We start from the raw sequence: 18,839 nt of genomic DNA on the forward strand, positions 1-18,839 counted from the left end.
TTTTACTTTATATAGAAAATGGAACAAAAGAGAACGCAAGTCTTCGACTATAGGCCTCGACTATTGGATACCCGTTATTCACCCAAAACAGCGCCACCTAGCGTCGATAGTATCGATACCTTTATTTGCTTATAACATTTAAATGGACAGATTCAGACCATTTTTGGCATGAAGATAGATATTGATAAAAAAAATTGCTGTTACACTTTTGGAAATGTGAGAGATGGATGGGTTTTAGTGTTATGCGCGTTTTTGGGCCTTGAAGTGGGCGTGGCACCCTGCTGCTGTCTCAGAACCTGAAGAATCTGCATGCCAAATCCCAACTTACTAGGTACTCGACTATAGCGTTCTTCGCCTTTCGTCCAGAAGACACTTCTTAGTAAGATAAAAACACGATAGAACATATTTTACAAAAACATATATAAATATATCGCGTAGATGTCACTTCTGGACAAAAGAAAGACGATAGAACGCCCTTTACAAAAACATAAAGGGTCGGGATCGCGAAGTAGTAACTTCTGAGACTCTTCTGGGCGTTAAAAATACGATAATACACATTTTACAAAAACGAAAAGGGTCGAAATCTCGAAGAAGTATCTTCTGAGACACTTTTTGATAAAGACGACAGAACACATTTAACAAAAACACAGTTATTGGGGAAAAAATGCCTTCCAAAGGACTACTTGGAGTTAAAAAGAAGATAAAAAGGAAAACAAAAAACAACGATCACGCGATAAAAGGTTGCGATCCGACGTATCTTATTCACACCTATACCGTACGATTAACGGGAATAAAAATAATCGTTGCATCGTCAATATGAGTATGCATTCAATCGAGCAGGTCTCTACTACATATTGTAGGGCTGCTCCATTCCTTTGCAGTGTGCATCGTACAAAGGTCACATTTGTTTTTTTATACATAATTGTGGATGTGGCAATGAAACGTGAGGTATAAGAAATAAAACTACTCTGCTTGCTTAAAAATATGCGAACTGTATTTATCTCCAATTCACTTTCTCATAAAGGTCAACAGTCGTCCACATTTTTTAGATTTCTCTTTTATTGAAAGTATTTTGAAAATGATGGATTCTGTGGTGGGCAGCTCAAGGAGTTGCGTCTCGTTTGTCTTCTAAATAGTACCTAAACAAATGCTATTCCTCCTCCTCTTTGTCCTTGCGATGAGACTTTTTCTTCTCACTGCGGCTAGAAGATCCTGCTGTGTTGCTGCTACTGCTCTTGCTGCTTCGTTCGCTGCGATCTTTCTCGCGTGACTTGGACTTGCGACGGCTGGACTTTTCACGAGATCGGGAGCGTTCTCGCCGCGAGCTCTCTTTATCCTTATCCTTTTCTTTATCTTTATCTTTATCCTTATCCTTTTCTTTATCTTTATCTTTTTCCTTTTCTTTGTCTTTATCCTTCTCCTTGTCTTTGTCACGAGATCGCTCCTTATCGCGATGTCGCTCCCGTTCCTTAAGGTCGCGTTCCTTGCGCTTCTCCTCCTTCAGCAGATGCAGATAGTCTTCGAAATACTCTTCGCGATAGGACGAGTCAAGAGCTCGGTACCTAGGATCCGCCTCGAACTTTTTCTTGATGTCGTACCATCTGGTGTGCCTTTCGATGTCATGTCTTTCCCGCAGCATGTCCAAGAAGTCCTTTCGCAGCTGTAAAACAAATATTTGCAATATTACATTATTTGGTATAAAGTTTTTTGACATACCTGATCTTTTTTTAACAGTTTGTCTTTCTCGCGCCTTCTGCGTTCTCGATCATCCTCGTAGGCTGCACGATCTAAAATGTAATGTAAAATGTAAATAAATATAAAATAGTTAATTTAAAGTGGACCTACTGTCCATCGCGTAGATAAAGTCTTATTTTGTATTTTGACGAAACAAAAGTTAAATATACTCATAATTTGAACTTACTTCTTGTAAACTTTGGCATCAATGGAAAGGTAATTTAAATGCCTCTTAAATTATACAATACATTTCTTAACCCAATCAGTACTTATTGAAAATGACGAATTTGTGTAAAAATCTACTTTTATCCATGTTCGTCTGTCTCTCTGCCTTTCTTTTTGTCTTTCTAGCTCTTATAGACGAACAGACGGGCATTGCTAGATCGACTCCACTAGTGATCCTGATCAAGAATATATATTCTTTATAGGGTCGAAATCGTTTAATTCAACCTGTTCTACGAGTACTTTACGAGTAAAGGATATAATATAAACAAGAGAAAACGCTATGGTCGATGGCCTTGACTATTAGATACCCGTTACTCAGCTTAAGTATGTAAGTGCGAGATGGATGGATATGCTTAAAGCAACTTTCCTTTTTTTACTAACACACCTAGCCTATAGCGCCACCTATCTTGTTCTTCTATAGCGCGACTTGGCCTACAGCGCCATCTAGCCTATTCGATCCTAGCGGCGTATTAGTGAAAACCGCTTACTTGCTGCCTGTGGCTTGCAATCTCGATTGAATCGCAAAATCTTGATTATTATTTGGTCATAACTTTTTAATGAGTTGACCGATTTTAAAATTTTCATTAACTACTGAATGGGTTAAGGAAAGGTTTGTATCATTCAAACGGAATTTAAATTTAAAGAAGTCTTGTATCATTCAAACGGAATTTAAATGACCTTTCCATTTATGCCTAAATGTACATGAAGTAAGTTCAAATTATGAGTATATTAACTTTTGTTTTGTGTAAATACTTTTGACCACCCCTGTATAATGAATTTTATTTTTCTTACCGCCTATGGCCATTCTCTGTGGCGGCGCCATGCCCATTCGCATCTGTGGTGGACCATTACTTCCCATCATCATACCTGGAGGCGGTCCCATGTCTTCAATAGTAAACAAGGATAGTTCAATGGAATTGTAAATCTCAATGTTAGGAACTCACTCATATTTGGTGGCATGCGCATGTTGGGCGGCATCATTCCGCGTAAACTGGGGGGAGGACCGCCCATCTGTGGCGGTGGCACGCCCATCCCAGGAGGCGGCATCCCAGGGGGAGGTTGTTGCATATGGGCATGGCCCGGAGTTAGTTCCTTAATTCCGCTGGGAACCCATCCAGCGTTGTCGCTGCCCCACTGTGACTCCTGTGTGGGCTCATATCCGTAGTCGAAGGGTTCTGGCTCGTGGAAGAAAGGTTCCTCAGCGGCTCCCGGTAACGGGAAGTTTGGCGCCATGGGTCCCAGGCCACCTCGAGAATACTCTCGGCACTCGGCGGTCATCACCTGTATGGCGTTTTCTTTAACACCCCTCTCCCGGTCACCACCCCTTTCACCGCCCGTTGTGGAGATGGGTCTTGGGGGACGTTGCATTAGTCCCATTCCAGACCGCGACTGATGCTGCATCATGGGCGGCGGCATTCCCGGCGGCGGCATCTGCATGCCGCCCTCCCCGCCCATTCCTACCATGGACTGGATGCTGTGCATTCCTGGTGGGCCCATTCCCATTCCACCATCCGTAAGGATTCCAATGGGAGCATTCTGGTTCACGTTCTGAGTGAGACTGGCCAGCCCCACGCCACTCTCCGCCACCCGGAAGCGTTTTTGCCGCTCGCAATAGGCACGCCACGTTTCCTCGTTGAATCCATAATTAAAGTAATCCGTGATATCCGCTCCCGGCTTGCGCCACGGCTTCTCCTCCAGCGAATCGATGCTGAATTCGTGCACTGCCACTCCGTTGATGGTGCCGGCGCCCTCAAAATCCTCTATGCTAAACTTTCCCGCCTGGCCAGCTGGCTTAGCCTTGTCTCCGGCGGCTCCTGTGCCTCCGGCCAAGAGGTTGGGTCGCTGCTTGATGTTGTAGGTGCTTGGGGCCTGCTTAATGTCCCCGATAACCACATTGATATCGTCGTCCGAGTCGTCGTCATCGTCTTCGTCAGACCCTGAGCAGTTCCTATCCCTTCTGGAGCTAGGGCCATCGGCCATCTCATCATCCTCTGGATCTGGGGATGAACGTGCGTCGGACCGATCCGCAAAACGTCCTCGATCCCGATCCCTGTCCCTTCGGCTTCTGCTATCCGTGGTGTCGGGCAGAGCCTCTTCGTCCTCTTCCATTTCTTGCGCTGGATCTTCGAACTCCGAGTACTCGGGCGCCTCCTCCTTGGGATAGCGTGGCGAGTCTCCGGCGGATTCAATTCCGGCCGAGGAACCCGGTTTTTCGCCGGCCACCACAGCGGCCAATGCCTGAGCCTCTGCCACGGCCTCGTGATCCGCCGACAGCGAGTCCGAGCCATTGCCCAGCTCGCCGGTCGTCGAGTCCGGATTAGAAGTGCCATACAGCCAGCTGTCCTCGTTAGTGTCATCCGCCATAGTCACGTCTCAGAAATCACCAAGCGGCAGCTCAGAATCCAAAAATTCACAAAAAACAACTATGCTTTCTCAGAATCCAATCAGTGTGACCACGCCTAATAAGATAATAAATACCACCCGGTCTGAAATTAAATACTTTTATAAAGTTTATAAGCCTAGTACTCACATCGACGAAAACCGCAAGCTAACCATAGGAGTGAGCGAGAGGCAAACAGGCGGCTAAAGCTTTTCGTCGGGTCTGTTTTTCAGGGCGGTACTCAGATGAGCTAAGGAAATACCAGAAAAAATACCAAATTTCGGGAGTGAATTTTCGATGAACGCCGTTAGCCGCGGCCCAAAGAATAAGAAATTTAATCTTTGGCGGTGTTCGTGCAGAAGCGGTGGGGAATTTAAAAATTTTAAATGGAAGAAAAACCCCAAAAACGGTTAAAGGAGGTCAGTGCAGATGAAAAAGGACGCCTAATCCAAGCTGTTGCCCATTATTGTGGGACTTCACCGACAGGAAGCAATACCACAAGAGGGGCAAATTCGCAGAATAGTTGACGTGCTGGAGGTGATCCTCTAGAGAATCCCAGTGGGAAGGAACATGCCGAGTGGAACTTCGCTCTCTACATGGACATCCTGCCGGGCGTGTCCTCGCAAAGAAAGTAAGATCTGCCCAAAATAATTTGGTTGCGTTGTACTAATAGAAGGATCTTTTTAGCAGAACCACCAGTAATATGATCTCCGAAGTCCTCCCATTAGGACTCCGTACACCACCACCAACAGCTAATTGGCAGCTTAAGCGGAGCTGGAGCACCCGCTGGCTTTTATAGGGAGGAGGAAAATAGGGCGCCCGCTAAGGAACAGTTGGAGAAGCCTTAGCCAGCCACTGCCAGGATGCTGGGCGACTTCCTGCAGCATCAGCGGATCAACTCCGTTCCCAATCCGGCTCCCACTTCCTCAAGGTCCAATATGCCTTTTGGGACTCGTAGCTGGACTGCGGTGGAGCGGGAAAGATGGCGAAGCATCCGTGGGACGAGAAGGAAGCTTTAAACTACTAATTTACATTAATAAAAACATTCGTTGAACATTCCATTTATTTTTATATTAAATTCGTTGTGTACCAGCAGACTCCTCCTTTTTAAATTTCTCCAATTGATTTGTTTTCCGTTTGGCAACAAGCCCAGCAGCTTGACAGTAAGACCATGCTACATGCATTGCGGGTGAACTTTGAAAACTTCGGTCACACTACAAAGAATAAGATTTTTCGACTAGTGAAACTCTTAGCCGATCTGAGTACTAGGCTATAATATAAACTATTTTAGCTATTAAAAATACCATTAAGGGCATTCAGCAGGTGTGGCAATAGGCTTTTATGACAAACTTTTCAATCGGTTAGGCTATGATCCGTAGATTAAATCCTAGTACTCACATCGACGCCATCCGTGCGCTATCTATAGGAGGAGCGAGAGAATGGGCCTTTTTTCACCGCGGTACTCAGATGAGCTTAGGAAATACCAGAAAAACACCAGATTTTCTGAGTGATGGCCGCGTTCACCAGAACAACATGATACGATACTTGGTCATTGATGGATTTGTTACAATAGTTCTGCCGATCGCACATGATAATTAATCATGATTCAAAAATTTTCACTCATCGATACACGCCAACAGCAATATATGATGTATTAAGAAAAGGTAGCGCAAAAATTGAATTTTGAATTTCATAGTGAAGTTTTTCATGTAAAATAATTTACATTTTCGTCGTCTTATCTGTCATGAGCGTTCAGCAGAACAAACTTGATCACTGATAACTGATACATCAGTAATCAGTTACCATATTGTTCTGCTGAACGCGGCCAATTTTGATGAGCGCTCGTTAGCCGTCCCGCGTGGAATAACAAATTTAATCAGTCAATTTGAAAATGAGTAGCTTAAAGCATTTTTCTAGCGCGTCGCCATCTCCGCTCTATTTGTAGTCCAGTAGAGCTGTAAAACAATCGACGATAATATCGTTACTTTCGATGGTTGTCTGTGCTGGGGGTGCCGTCGATTGTTTTTTCTATCATCGACTCATCGTGTGGAGGCTTGCGAGATTGGAACCCCCACTCTAACGCCCATAACGCTTAAATCTGTCTACCGCCGGTAGGTGGCGCATTTCAATCTCGCTTTGCTGCTTGCATATCTCCATTTCCCTTTGGTCCCTTTAGCTGAGTAACGGGTATCTGATAGTCGAGGTACTCGACTATAGCGTTCTTCCTTGTTATTATTTTATTAAGTCCAGCATCAATATCTTTTTTTAGCTTGGATAAATTTTTAGGAATAATTCACTAATTTTAAGGCCTACGATGACTTAAAATTGTCTGCCATTCGTAACCTATATAAAGTCGAAATATTGAAATTTTTAAGCAGGGCACGACCTAAAAATGAATTACAATTTTGTTAATCTTTTTTTGTGGGTGTACTCACGTCATCGTCATATTATTTCTGATATATGTTCTTAGGAACCTCCGATGACGACTCAGATCTTTCCACTTTATGTCATCAGTAGACACATTTATAGAAAATATTATTAACAAATTTTTTTTTGAGAATACTTAAAGAGCATACTTGTTTTATATAGAAAAACCGGCATTTTAAATTTAATTGCAAGAGACCCATTCTTTCCTTATGTAAGCTCTTAAAAAATCGAATTTCGGGTGTAAGTCCCCTCTTCTAGAGTACTAACACTATTTTTCCTAGCGTCAGAACAGTATGTGATCTCAATACCTGTCTTCGGAGGCATTTATATTTTGTCTTTCTTGTTTGCCTTGCGCCTAATAGTCCTAAGAAAAAAAGAACACACAGCTTTGGAAGGAACGCCACATTCACATTTAAATTGATCTTAACAATATATTCGACATGGATCCGGAAAACTTAGAGGTGGACAGAAATGACGACGATTCCCAGGAGTCAGACGCGACCAGCCTTAGCTCTGTAAGCTACAAGGAGAACGATGATCCTCAAGTAAAGCATGAGACTGAGAAAGCCATCTGTATCATGCCGCCACGCCCAGGAACTGCTATGATGAACTACCAGGAACTTTTTATACCAAGAAATCAGCTAACTGATGTATATTACCCCATTCAGGAGGCGCAGCGCTGGCTTACGCTGATGGACAAGATGGGCAAGGCACATCGTTTCCCACTGCCCACGATCCTACCAAAAGTGATCCAGACCCGCTACGTCCCAAAGCGGCACCTTCCCAAGGACGTAGAGGTGGACCGCAGACGTCGCCAGTATCAGAAGATCAACCTGGTAGAGGAGCTGGCCAAGGCGGGACTCACCGACGACGTCCTTCAGCCCACCGAGGAGCAGTACAACGTAATGTCCGAGTTCGCCTTCCCCCACAAGTTTCCACTGAGCTATTTCGACGACAGCAACTTTGACATTAACTCGCCTGCGGCTTGGTTCGAGCTCGGAGTTGTTGGGGATGCCCATTACCCGCTTCCAGCGAAGGCTTACCTGCCCTACAACCAGAGCCTGCTTAACTGCCAGTGGGGCATGGCAGCCGTCACCGCGCATCACGAGGACTCGGACCTCTGGACTCTTCTGTCGCTGGAAGACGGATGCACCTACAAAGTACCCAAGCTGCAGTTCATGTTCATGGCCGAGAACCCACACAAGTATATCAAGCGGCTCCAAGCCGCCGTTCATGAGCGGCACAAGGGTGAGCAGCTGATGCTGATGGAGCTAATCGTGGACTGCGTCTTGCACGAGGATATTGAGTCCACGGTGTTCTACAGCTTCAAGCCCATAGAGTCGGTGCTGCAAGCTGCAAAGGTGTCAGAGCAGTGCAAGCGACGGTTGCGCTCCGAAGTGAACTTGGTGTTTGAGCGCCTGATGGCCCTATACGAACTGGAGCAGTTTATCCTGAAGATGCCAAAGGAGTTTCCCCAGTTCCGGAACATCAATCTCAAGGAGTTCCTGCCCCGCTCCTTCGCTGTCGATGTCTCCGGGAAGGAGCGCGTGGAGCTGCAGGCCCTCGGCATCACCATGCAGGAGAAGCGTTACGACTACTTGAAGGCGAGTCTTTTCTACTGCGGGGGCGGCATCGAGGCTATGGCCGGAGTGGCCATCGAGTGCCAGTACATCGAGACCCTTTCGATCTTTATCTGCAGCTTCAGCAAGCCTTTGGCCCTTGTTGACTTCCTGCAGGCGCAAGAGGCACATAGCGACAACGTGGCCACGTTCCTCAAGGTCTATTGGCCACAGCAGCTCACAACCGTCATCACTGTAGTACTCCGAGCTCTGGGAAAGGGATGGCTGGACATATCCCTTAACACCTGGACAGTCTATCTCATGTGCAAAATCTCGAGGTTTGTACTTCAGGTGAAATTTCGCATGCAAGAGTCCATGGAGGTGCTACTCGAGACGTCTCTGGTCAACTTCTCACACTTTGTTTGCGATCCGTGTCTGCAGTTCCTTCCACTGAAGCCCAACTACAAATGGACCAGCAACTACATCGACACAGAGTTTCCCTTCCACAAACCTGTGTTTGCAATGACCCTTGGCATTAACGAGGACCGCAAGGTCTTTTACTCCACTGACCCAGATGAATTCCAGCCGGGCCTGGTGGAGATCTTCAAGAAGTGCCTGGAGAAGGCGGCTGGAGTGCGGCTCATAGATGCGTCTGTCATGAGTTTTCTGAAATTCGCCCCGAACCTGTACATCCTGACGGTGGAGTTGATCGAAGATCGCTTTCTAAGGGAGAATGAGATTTTAAAGAACTGCTACGCCAAGGCAGTGCTGCCTCTCAGGGCCTACGCCCGAATGTACGAAAGGTTTATCGATTTTTACCTTCTGAGCATTAACACATATATGCAGGCATACGCTCAGGCCCGAAAGCCATCTTCCGAGGTAAAGCGAGACATCCTCGAGCACAAGCGGCTAAAGGAGGAGGTCCGGGAAATTCTCCCTGCCTTTATTACAATCGGACCGTTCTACATAAATGTGGATACACTGAAGCAATTTATGATAAGGAAACGCATCGAAATCGTGAGACGAATCTTCGAGTACTACGTTGACCGAATGTATGAGACAAATGAGGTTCTGCTGGACCGCTGTCTGGAGATGTTTCGGAGGATCGCCGAACGGCCGATCAGCATTGAGCACCTGTACGAGATTCGCGACTTTGCATTGACTGTCCCGGACCTGGTGGATGAGCTGAAAGCGGATATACAGGTCATGTGGCTAGAGTACGACCTACTGGACAGCTTCTTTTACAACTTGAGTGACCATCAGTTTGCCATGAAGTGGAACGTCTATGCCTGGCCGCACCAGATAATGGTCCGGCTATTTACCTTGAAAGATGAGCAAAAAGTGGACATTGAGGAGTTCCTACGCCTGCATTCCAGCGAATGCCAAGCATTCGAGGAGCGTCTAGAGTCCCTGAACGATGAAGTGCAGGCCTACTCACTAGCGTTTAATACAAACCGGGCCCAGGAGACGTCGGTTGATATCAAAAAGACGTGGGCACTGATCAAGGAACTCGAGAAGGTCAGCCAGACCCTGCAATTTCGCCAGGAACTCTTTGAGCTGGAGCCGCTCTCTGTGGAGTTTCTAGAGAGCATTATAGATAGCTTCACCCCCTACAAGAACTTGTGGTACGCCTGTGCAAACTTTCTAAAACTCGAAGAGGCCACCGAGGGCAATCCAATAGCGCAACTGGATCTGGAGGACGTGTGGAATAACCTTATGAAGCTTCGCGACGAACTTTCGGAATCTATGCAAATATTTAATGAAAAGATCGAGATTATGGAGGTTGCCAAAACATTCATTGCAAAAATTGACGACTTTATTCCAGTTTACAATAGCATAAAAGACCTTCGAAATGAGAACTGGATGTACATTCACTGGCAAGAACTTAGCTCGGTTACCGGCCAAGAGATCAAGTACACCGTTGCCATGAATTATCAGTATCTAATACGCAAGGGCATCTTGGATTTCTTGCCCGAAGTCCACATTATATCGGAGAAGGCCAACAACGAGGCGGAGGAAATCCTTCGCGCCATAGAAGAGGAAGAAAAACGGAAGCAGGCCGAACTTGACGCTCTTTTATTGCGGAAACAGTTGCGCAAGTGTCGCAGGGATATTCTATAAGTTGTTTAAGATTTTATCTTCTCGGTACTGAAATTTATCCTTGAATAACAAAAACTTTTAAATTAGATAAAAATAAGCATTCAGGCATTTGTGTTGGCTCCTGGTGGGCTTGAATTCACGTATTAATGTGCAAAGTGCAATGCGCAAGACATTAGACCGCTAGGCTACCCATTTTGTTTTATCCTGATCAAGAATATATATACTTTATAGGGACGGAAACGCTTCCTTCTACCTGTTACATACTTTCCGACGAATCCAGTATACCCTTTAACTTTACGAGTAACGGGTATAACAAAGCTTTTAAACATTACGCTTAATAATTATCCGTCGGAAATCCTAATATGCATAATTTTTACTGATGATTAATACTTATAGGTAACACTTACTTTCAGTATTTTTGTACTGAACACCATTTCCCTAATAGCCTCTTCCCACACAGTCCATCCGTGTGAAACGGTTGGGCATTTTGACATATGTGAAACTCCGATTCCCCTAAAGCTCATCCACCAACCCATTCTAACTATAAACCATCTCCCTTCCTAGTGGTTACGTAGTACTAAGATAAGAACCTTTTTAGCAGAATTACCAGTAACACGATCTCCGACGAGCTCTCCATTGGGGAATTCAACTTAATTTCAATTTCTTTGTGCACCAGCCGACTATCCGAATTTAAATTTCTCCAATTGTCAACAAACCCAGCTGATTGACAGTAAGACCATGTCACATGCATTGCGGGTGAACTTTGAAAACTTCGGTCAAACAACAAAGAATAATATTTTTTGATTAGTAAAACTCTTAGCCGATCTGAATACTAGGCTTTAACGTTGAAAGTAGCGGGCAGCGGGAATTTCGTTTGTACTTAAGAAATTTAAAGAATCTTTTTTATTTTACTTATACTATAATTTCAGTTTTTTAATTAAGAATGGGGGCTGAAATGGTATAACTGTATTTCTAATGGCGAATTACCGATATTTATTTATATCGAATTATTTTCTTCAAAAGTTCATCCTTCCATCGCTAACATTGTGAAATTCAATTCCAGGCTCAACAAAATTAATAAATGTATTTTTAAATTAAAAATTAATTTACTTTAAGTGTTATGTAAGGATTGCGCCGACACAAAAAGTGGTGTTTTAATTACCAGCTACCATATATAATTATTAAATTTATTTTGTGTAAATATGAGAATATGTCTTAATTAATGAAAATAAACAACACATTATTTTTTCTCAAATTTTAGACTTTTATTTTTTTTGATCCAGCTTTTTTCTGGAAAAAAATGACACCACTGGTCGGAACTGAATCCAGAGCTAGCATTTTATCCGTGACTGGAACCTGGCCGGGACGCAAACCTCGGAGTCAACACTGCGCGTGGTTCGCCGGCGTTGCGTCGAACCCGTTAGAACTCGAGAGAGCGGTTGCACGGCAGCGTACGAAAATCTATTTAAGCAACTCGCGAAACGCTCTCTTCGTTATTGCACGATTTCACTCGCGTTGTCGTTTCCCATAAAACCCCAAAAATATGGCTAGTTGACTGAAGATTACTATATAAATATATTTTTTAGGAAGAAAATTAATTTTTTTATTTTCAACAAATTTTCTGCATGGTGAAGTCAGTTGCGCGTTGTTGTCGGATATATTTTTTGTGCGGTAAGATTCAAGGCAGTGCGTGTGTGTGAGAGCGAGCTAAATTAGAGTGGAAACATAGCCTTTTGTTGTCGTTGTTGTTTGTTGCCGTGCCTTTGCCTTTGCCTTTGCCATCCCGCGCCTCAGTATCGAAGTATCGAAGTATCGGCAGCCAGTCCAAGCCCGAAACCAGTCGATTGTTCAACTCTCAAAAGCGCGGGCCTTGTTCTCTTTCGCGCGAGTGCGTATTTCGGCAGTGCACGTGTGCGTGTGTGCACTCGGAATTCCTCTAATTGCCGCCCGCCCCACCTCCGTCTCCGTCGCCCTTAACTCAGGTTAGTATTGCCAAAGCCGCAGCCAAGAGGCATTTTCCAGCTGCTCCACCTTCGATGTACTAATGGCTCGGCCATATTAGTCATCGCCATTTCCAGTGGGTTCGTGCGACCGCGGTGGGTTTAATTAAAAAGTGGCGGCGGTCTCCTTTTCTGCTTCCCGCCGCACCCATTCGCAGCGGCAGCGCAGGCGGTGCCAAAGAGAAACCGCCGCGGAAGCAACAGCCAACTAAGAGAGCAGAGGGGCAAGAGAGCGAACATCTCACACGTGTCTGTCGGTGCCTAAGAGAGAGAGCTGCCCTTCCGAGGGGATCGATAACGATTCCGTATTCTAGCATCTTGTAAAGTTGGAAACTGAAATCGATTCCAAGGATCAATAACTATTGATACTACAAACTATTGTTAGTTGCTTCTGGGCCAAATACTATAAAAGCTTGTACATAAGTTAACCCTCTACTCATGGAGTAAAAGTCAATCTTTATTAACTTTAATGTGTGTGATAAATACAAAAGGCGTTTAATGTTTTATTTTTATACCCTTGCAGAGGGTATTATGATTTCAGTCAGAAGTTTGCAACGCAGTGAAGGAGACGTTTCCGACCCCATAAAGTATATATATTCTTGATCAGCATCACTAGACGATCTAGCCATGTCCGTCTGTCTGTCCGTTTCTACGCAAACTAGTCTCTCAGTCTTATTTCTTGTGCAGGTAGTATATAAGTCGGAACCAGCCGGATCTGACAACTATATCTTATAGCTCCCATAGGAATAATCGAAAAATAAATTTTTTTTTAATTATATCTTTGGTGTTTTTTAACATATAACCTCCTACGCTTGGAAATAACATTTTTAATTAGTTCTGAGTTTCGAATATAATTGTATCATATAGCTGCCATAGAAACGATCGAAAAATTGGTGGGAAAATAATATGAAACAAATTATAGCTTCGGTGTTTTTTTGACATATTATCATATACTATTGGGAATATCATTTTTTGTATTTTTAAGAATTTCGAATTCAATTTAATAATTATAACTGCAAGCGTATACAAACTTCGGCTTGCTGAAGTTAACTTCCTTTCTTGTTTTAAGTTATAATTATTAATTTTATTAATATATGTTAATTTGTTTGTATAACTTTTATAGATATTTCGAAAAACAAAAAAAATTGCACAATAGTGTCTAAGTGAATAACATGAACCCTTCTAAAATCGGAAGGTCCCTTAAAAAGTTATATGCAAATAAAAGAATCGACGATTGGCGTGGTGTGCATTCTATGAACAGTTGCAAAGCTTCATCTTCTTCGCACTCCCCTTAGCTAAGTAACGGGTATCTAATAGTCGAGGCCATCGGCTGTAGCGTTCTCTCTTGTTTATAATTCTTGTTAACATCTAAGCTTTACAGACAATATGTATATATGTCTATAAAAGCATAAATTTATTATTAGGGGAGAGATCTGTAGAGACTTTCAGAAACAATTTCCATGAAACATTTTTAATGTTTTTTATTGACAAGACTTTTAGTACAATATTTATAAGCCAGGGTTGTTTAAGACGTGGAACAAGTTATAACTAACTAAAATTTATTAAAATTTAAAAATAATTATTTTATAACAGTTTGGAGAACGCTTAGGGATAGATTTTCAGACCTGTTTATCAAACGTGCAATTTTTGGCACTTTTAAAACCAATACATTGGTTTTGTTTGTTGTTTATTTTTAGGCTAAGTTGCAAGTTAAGTTTTATATGCGAATGAGGAAAAAGAAAAAGTGGCCAACCTACAGACCTCTCCACTACCCATAAGATTCGGCTCAAGTCGTAAGATATATTGCATTGAAAAGTAAGTTCGTTTTTGAAGGTCGTACTTAAATGATGTCCGGAATGTCAAGAATATAAAAAATTTAGTTTTAAATAAAAAAAAAACTTAAAGTCTTTTGGATATCAGTGATCTGGGTCTTATGCAAGTAAGGATTCTTGCTCTTCTAGGGACCATATGCTGCAGTTTCTCCAACAAATACGGAAACAATGCAATATTACTAAAGCGTTTTCAATGATACATTTTTTATTAGTGCAGTGATACTCGTATTACGCAAAAGAACCGTTTTATAGTGATACCGTTGATTTTCAGTAACTTGTAGGTTTCATGAAGGACATTTCCTTCCAAAAGTGAATAAATTGACGTTAGTTTTGACGGTATCCAGTAACCTTTCCATTCATTAATTTTCTTTTTTTGTTTAGCTTTGTTTGGATTCGGGTGCAGTGTTGTCGCTTATGTCAGTCAATCAAGAAAGTTTCACCTGTCTGGCCAATGCGGAAACGTTGAGAAATGCTGTTGCATTCGCATTTTTTCAGGTTTTGTAGGGTCAGCGAGCTAATGCGCTAAATACTTCGATCCCATATATATATACCATATGAAGAATGTGTCGTGACCTCAATTATCGTGGGCTAGTAGTTTAAAAGCAGAACTTGGAGCTGCTTATAGAGACAAGGACTTTCGCCAATGCAAATAGGTTTCAAAAATGCAGTTTAAAGTGTTGAGTTTGAAGAGTGATAATAGATCATTTTGAACTTTGCCCCTTGGGTATAGGTAATTGTCGTACTTTTTGCTGTCTCGACTAGCTAAGAACAGAATAAACAAATTGTGTTGTTTAAAAAAATGTTTTAAAAAAATCATAGCCAAATGTATCTCTTGCGTTTACAAGTTAGGGATCCCTCAGATCTCGAGATTGTGACAAACCCCATCGTTTATCGCCGTGATCTGGTCTGATTCTCTTAGAAGTGGGCACAAGAGAAGCGATATATGTGCTGGCTGTGTGGGTCACATCCACAGGCGTGCGCATATTTATCTGGCGAAAAAGAAATTTCATTTTGATGCGTTCAAAGTCCAAGAGAATTTGGCTATACAGATTATATGTAGTGCAGTGGTCAGGTTATGGGTTCTCACTAATGTATGTTTTAGCAGCGCATGCTTAATAAGCACTTTTGGACCCTGTTATAATGCTGAAAGTTCTTTAACCGGTTTGCCCTACCAGCAAAAATAAGAATGGGTTCGAATGGGTTCTCTGGGCCAATGAAACTCTCGTTTGGTAAGCTTGGCCCCGATCTCCTACTATATCGGATGTTCCCTGGGCCCTCCACTTATACATAGTGGCAGTCATTTGACCACAAGCGTTTCGATGGAATCCCAACAACAGCTCAATCAGAATCAAGAGAACTAACCTCTCCGTTTGTGGCTGTGATATAAGCTGGGACAAAGATGCCGTTATCTCATGGGAATGAGCGACGGCCAATTCTGAACAGTAATGTCATTTCAGCGGATTTATTTATTTTATACACGCATAAAAATTATAAACCTAAAGCGCACAAAATGGACTTATAGCAAGGTAGAGCATCAAGCATCGCAAGACAATTCGATATAGCCATGCCGTCTGTGTGCTTCTACGCAAACTAACGAATCAATTCAAAAAAAAAAAAAATGGTTGAAACTTTTCGAAAAGTCTTGTTTTTATTAGAGGTATATAACATAAGTACTATATAAATATAGTCACACCCGACCGGATCAAACAACTGTATCCTATAGCTCCCCCATCAGAAATCTAATAAAACAAATTAAGTAGATTTTAATACCCGTTACTCGTAGAGTAAAAGAGTATAATGTATTCGTCGCAAAGTATGTAACAGGTAGAGGCAAGCGGTTTTGTAAAATTTCATAAAAATTCGAATAAAAAAGATCAATTTTTAGCATGCGTAAAAAAAGTTTCAGGAAAATCAGAAATGTGAAAAATTATTTTTTTTCCAAATCCGTTCGGTTTGTAAAAGAACGGCCCATATACATTAAATCCATAACAGTGCTGTATTTTTTTTACAGTATCGCTGCAAGAGTTCTTAGCACAAGCGGTTGCTGAGGTAGAAAAAATATACTTTGTCTAAAACGTTTTGCACAATTTCAACATAAAATTAAGTTGTATTTTAAACCAAAAACATCTGTTAACCAGCTCGCATTTATAGTCGTTCGAACATAATTAAGATTGTTTCGAATTCATCGTAACATTTTCAAAAATTGTAAAGGTTAGAGTAAACGGGATTTTAAGGCGCAACTACAAAATAACTATTAAAATATTAAATACATATGTTACTAACTTAAAATCTGATGACGCAATAATGAGCATTATACATGAAGTAATGTGATTAAAATATTATTTGCAAGTGGAGTTGTTGAAAAATATTTTACCTTCGTAAGCGAAAACTTCATAAATGTTGTATATATAGCTGTTTCTTAAGTTTTTGATTGAGGTATTTAAAAATATTTCGGATCAATATAGCGAACAAATGATCCCTAGATATACCGGGTTCTATCTTGTCTCCCCCAGTACTGCACAGCAAGCATTTTAAACTTTGAGACGGATTTTCTCTATCTCCTGTGCTTATATTTGAGTAAAACTTCATTTTATTATAAATAATGTCTAAAAAACAATCTTAATGTTAAAAATGCTTGCTGTGCCAATAATTAGGGTTATCACTGTACTTACCATTTTCGCGCATTAATTTGTTTCCCCCTTTAGAGACTCGTCTTGCTGTTCTCTGCCGTTTGTTGTCGTTTCTTCTCTTTTATCTCTCTGCCCTTACATAGGTATGTAAGTCTGTGCGTTTTCGGTATTTTACTTTCATTGCCTTTTCCGTAGTCCAGACGAGTTTTATGTTTTTTTTGGCAAACTTACTGATCCGGTGTTATGTAAGCTTAACTCTCAATCTCAGCGGTTTCTCCTCGGCTTAGAATGCCGAAGGCAGAGACGCAAAATACTCAATACCCTATGAACAACACCTCCAGTTTTGACATTAGTAACCTATGCATCCAGAATAATGTATGTACATATTTGTGCATTTAAATATCAATTACGCAGCGCGCGATCGCGAGTGAAACTTTCCTCGAAAGTGTCAGCAAGTTGCTTAGTTTTCGTTGCGGTTGACCTTCCCGTCGAGCAACCAAACAAATTACATGTGCACATAAATCGGTGGCCCGATCTGGAGTCAGTTAGGAGTGGTCTGTTATTCACTTGCACTTTCGTTTTAATATTACCGACCGCACTTCTGGCAACCCAAGCCAGAGCTCGGGGGCGCCGCCTTTATTTGGTTTTCAGGAGGTCGGAATTTCAAATATCTTTGAGGTATAAGCACTCATGAAAATAATCGTCTTAAGATTCCGAATTTTTTCTTTAAATCAATGAAGTCGTATGGTACTTTATTTATTTAATGGAACGACATTTAAGACCGTAAGTTGGCTTGCCAACTTTGATTAGAAACCTTCAAAGAACACGTTTTTGCGTAAAATTTTTGGACATTCGACCCACCCTAACGTATCTATATGTATTTATTACAACAGGTGTTATGATTCCATGTGGAGATGAGATAGCCTATTATGTAATCATTACAATATTTAAATGATGTTATTGCCTGTTCGTTTTCAAGTCTATACTTGAGGAACTGCTTTAGCGGACGCTGGTCTGTATCTAAAGGCCAATATACGGGGGTGCTACAAAAATTGCAGAGCGCTGAACGGGGGCGAGTTTTTTATGTGCATCAATATACATTTTAGATGATTTTCCGTGGCACCCAAAATGAGTTCCAATATAAAGGTATTATAAAAATTGTATTATTATAAATGTATGTATACTTGCAAGAAGCTTTTTAGTTTCATGCCCCACATATGTATTTATAAGTTCGAAATATTGAATAAATTTATTGGGTCCGTGTTCCAAATTTACAAGTCATGTGGGAGGGTTTTGTGGGCTTGGGTCGTCATTTACCCATGTAATCAGCGTTATCTGGCGCTAATCAGATGCGTCCACATGGGTCATTAATTCGAGTTTGGGAACCTGTAAAGCTGCACCGACTCCACCGATATATTCATGGTTTATCATACCTCTTTAGCAGCTGCGCAACTTGACCGTGAAATTAAATTCGGACTACGTGTAGCTATTTCCGTTTTGTAAGCGAGTTAATTTGCGTTGTCTTTGAGCGACGATTGCTGTAATTTCTCCGCAATCTACAAGACTGTCAATACCAGTATCTGACTTTGACCCTATTAGAGTAGGTAATATGTTTACTTTTCATACATACATATGCATGCGCTTTCGCACCAAAACATTCATAGGTGTAACAGATGATGTGTGAAAAACGGATGGGATTCAAATTAAACAAGAGAGAACGTTCGACGGCCTCGACTATCACACACCCTCTACTCAGCTAATGCAAACTTGCGTTGCTTAAGAGCACCTAGAATCTCTACGCTTGATCCCAATTTTCTAGCCTTTATGGCTTCCGAGATCTCAGCGTTCATACGGACGGAGATATCTGTACTTTAAAGGTCTGAAGCGCTTCTTTATAACTTTCAGTCCTCGTGTAAGGGGTATAAAATAATTTTTTAATTAGACTGTGGTAT

The 18,839-nt window shown here is 42.0% G+C and overlaps 2 protein-coding genes across 2 annotated transcripts; one reads left to right on the forward strand and one right to left on the reverse strand.

Moving 5' to 3' along the window:
* Nucleotides 1-1,041: 1,041 nt before the first annotated feature.
* On the reverse strand, nt 1,042-4,323 carry LOC119560711 (pre-mRNA 3'-end-processing factor FIP1). Its single transcript, XM_037874322.1, has 4 exons — nt 2,904-4,323; nt 2,752-2,844; nt 1,717-1,787; nt 1,042-1,660 (listed from the first exon to the last, which is right to left on the reverse strand). The coding sequence occupies exons 1-4, from the start codon at nt 4,321-4,323 to the stop codon at nt 1,151-1,153; spliced, it is 2,094 nt and encodes a 697-aa protein (XP_037730250.1). The 3' UTR covers nt 1,042-1,150.
* A 2,520-nt stretch (nt 4,324-6,843) lies between these two features.
* Nucleotides 6,844-10,464, forward strand: LOC119560126 (dynein heavy chain 1, axonemal). The gene is made up of 2 exons (XM_037873477.1): nt 6,844-6,977; nt 7,048-10,464. The coding sequence occupies exon 2, from the start codon at nt 7,207-7,209 to the stop codon at nt 10,444-10,446; it is 3,240 nt and encodes a 1,079-aa protein (XP_037729405.1). The 5' UTR covers nt 6,844-6,977; nt 7,048-7,206; the 3' UTR covers nt 10,447-10,464.
* Nucleotides 10,465-18,839: the final 8,375 nt, after the last annotated feature.

The sequence above is a fragment of the Drosophila subpulchrella genome, unplaced genomic scaffold (genome assembly GCF_014743375.2).
Source record: "Drosophila subpulchrella strain 33 F10 #4 breed RU33 unplaced genomic scaffold, RU_Dsub_v1.1 Primary Assembly Seq354, whole genome shotgun sequence".
NCBI lineage: Eukaryota > Metazoa > Arthropoda > Insecta > Diptera > Drosophilidae > Drosophila > Drosophila subpulchrella.

What these genes read in the sequence shown, in the direction of transcription:
- LOC119560126 (XM_037873477.1), top strand. Translation starts at nt 7,207, where the DNA reads ATGGATCCGGAAAACTTAGAGGTGGACAGAAATGACGACGATTCCCAG.
- LOC119560711 (XM_037874322.1), bottom strand. Translation starts at nt 4,323, where the DNA reads ATGGCGGATGACACTAACGAGGACAGCTGGCTGTATGGCACTTCTAAT. An exon ending in GCGCATGCCACCAAATATGA is followed by an intron (nt 2,845 to 2,903) that starts GTGAGTTCCTAA and finishes TTACTATTGAAG; the next exon opens with ACATGGGACCGCCTCCAGGT. An exon ending in AACTGTTAAAAAAAGATCAG is followed by an intron (nt 1,661 to 1,716) that starts GTATGTCAAAAA and finishes TTTGTTTTACAG; the next exon opens with CTGCGAAAGGACTTCTTGGA.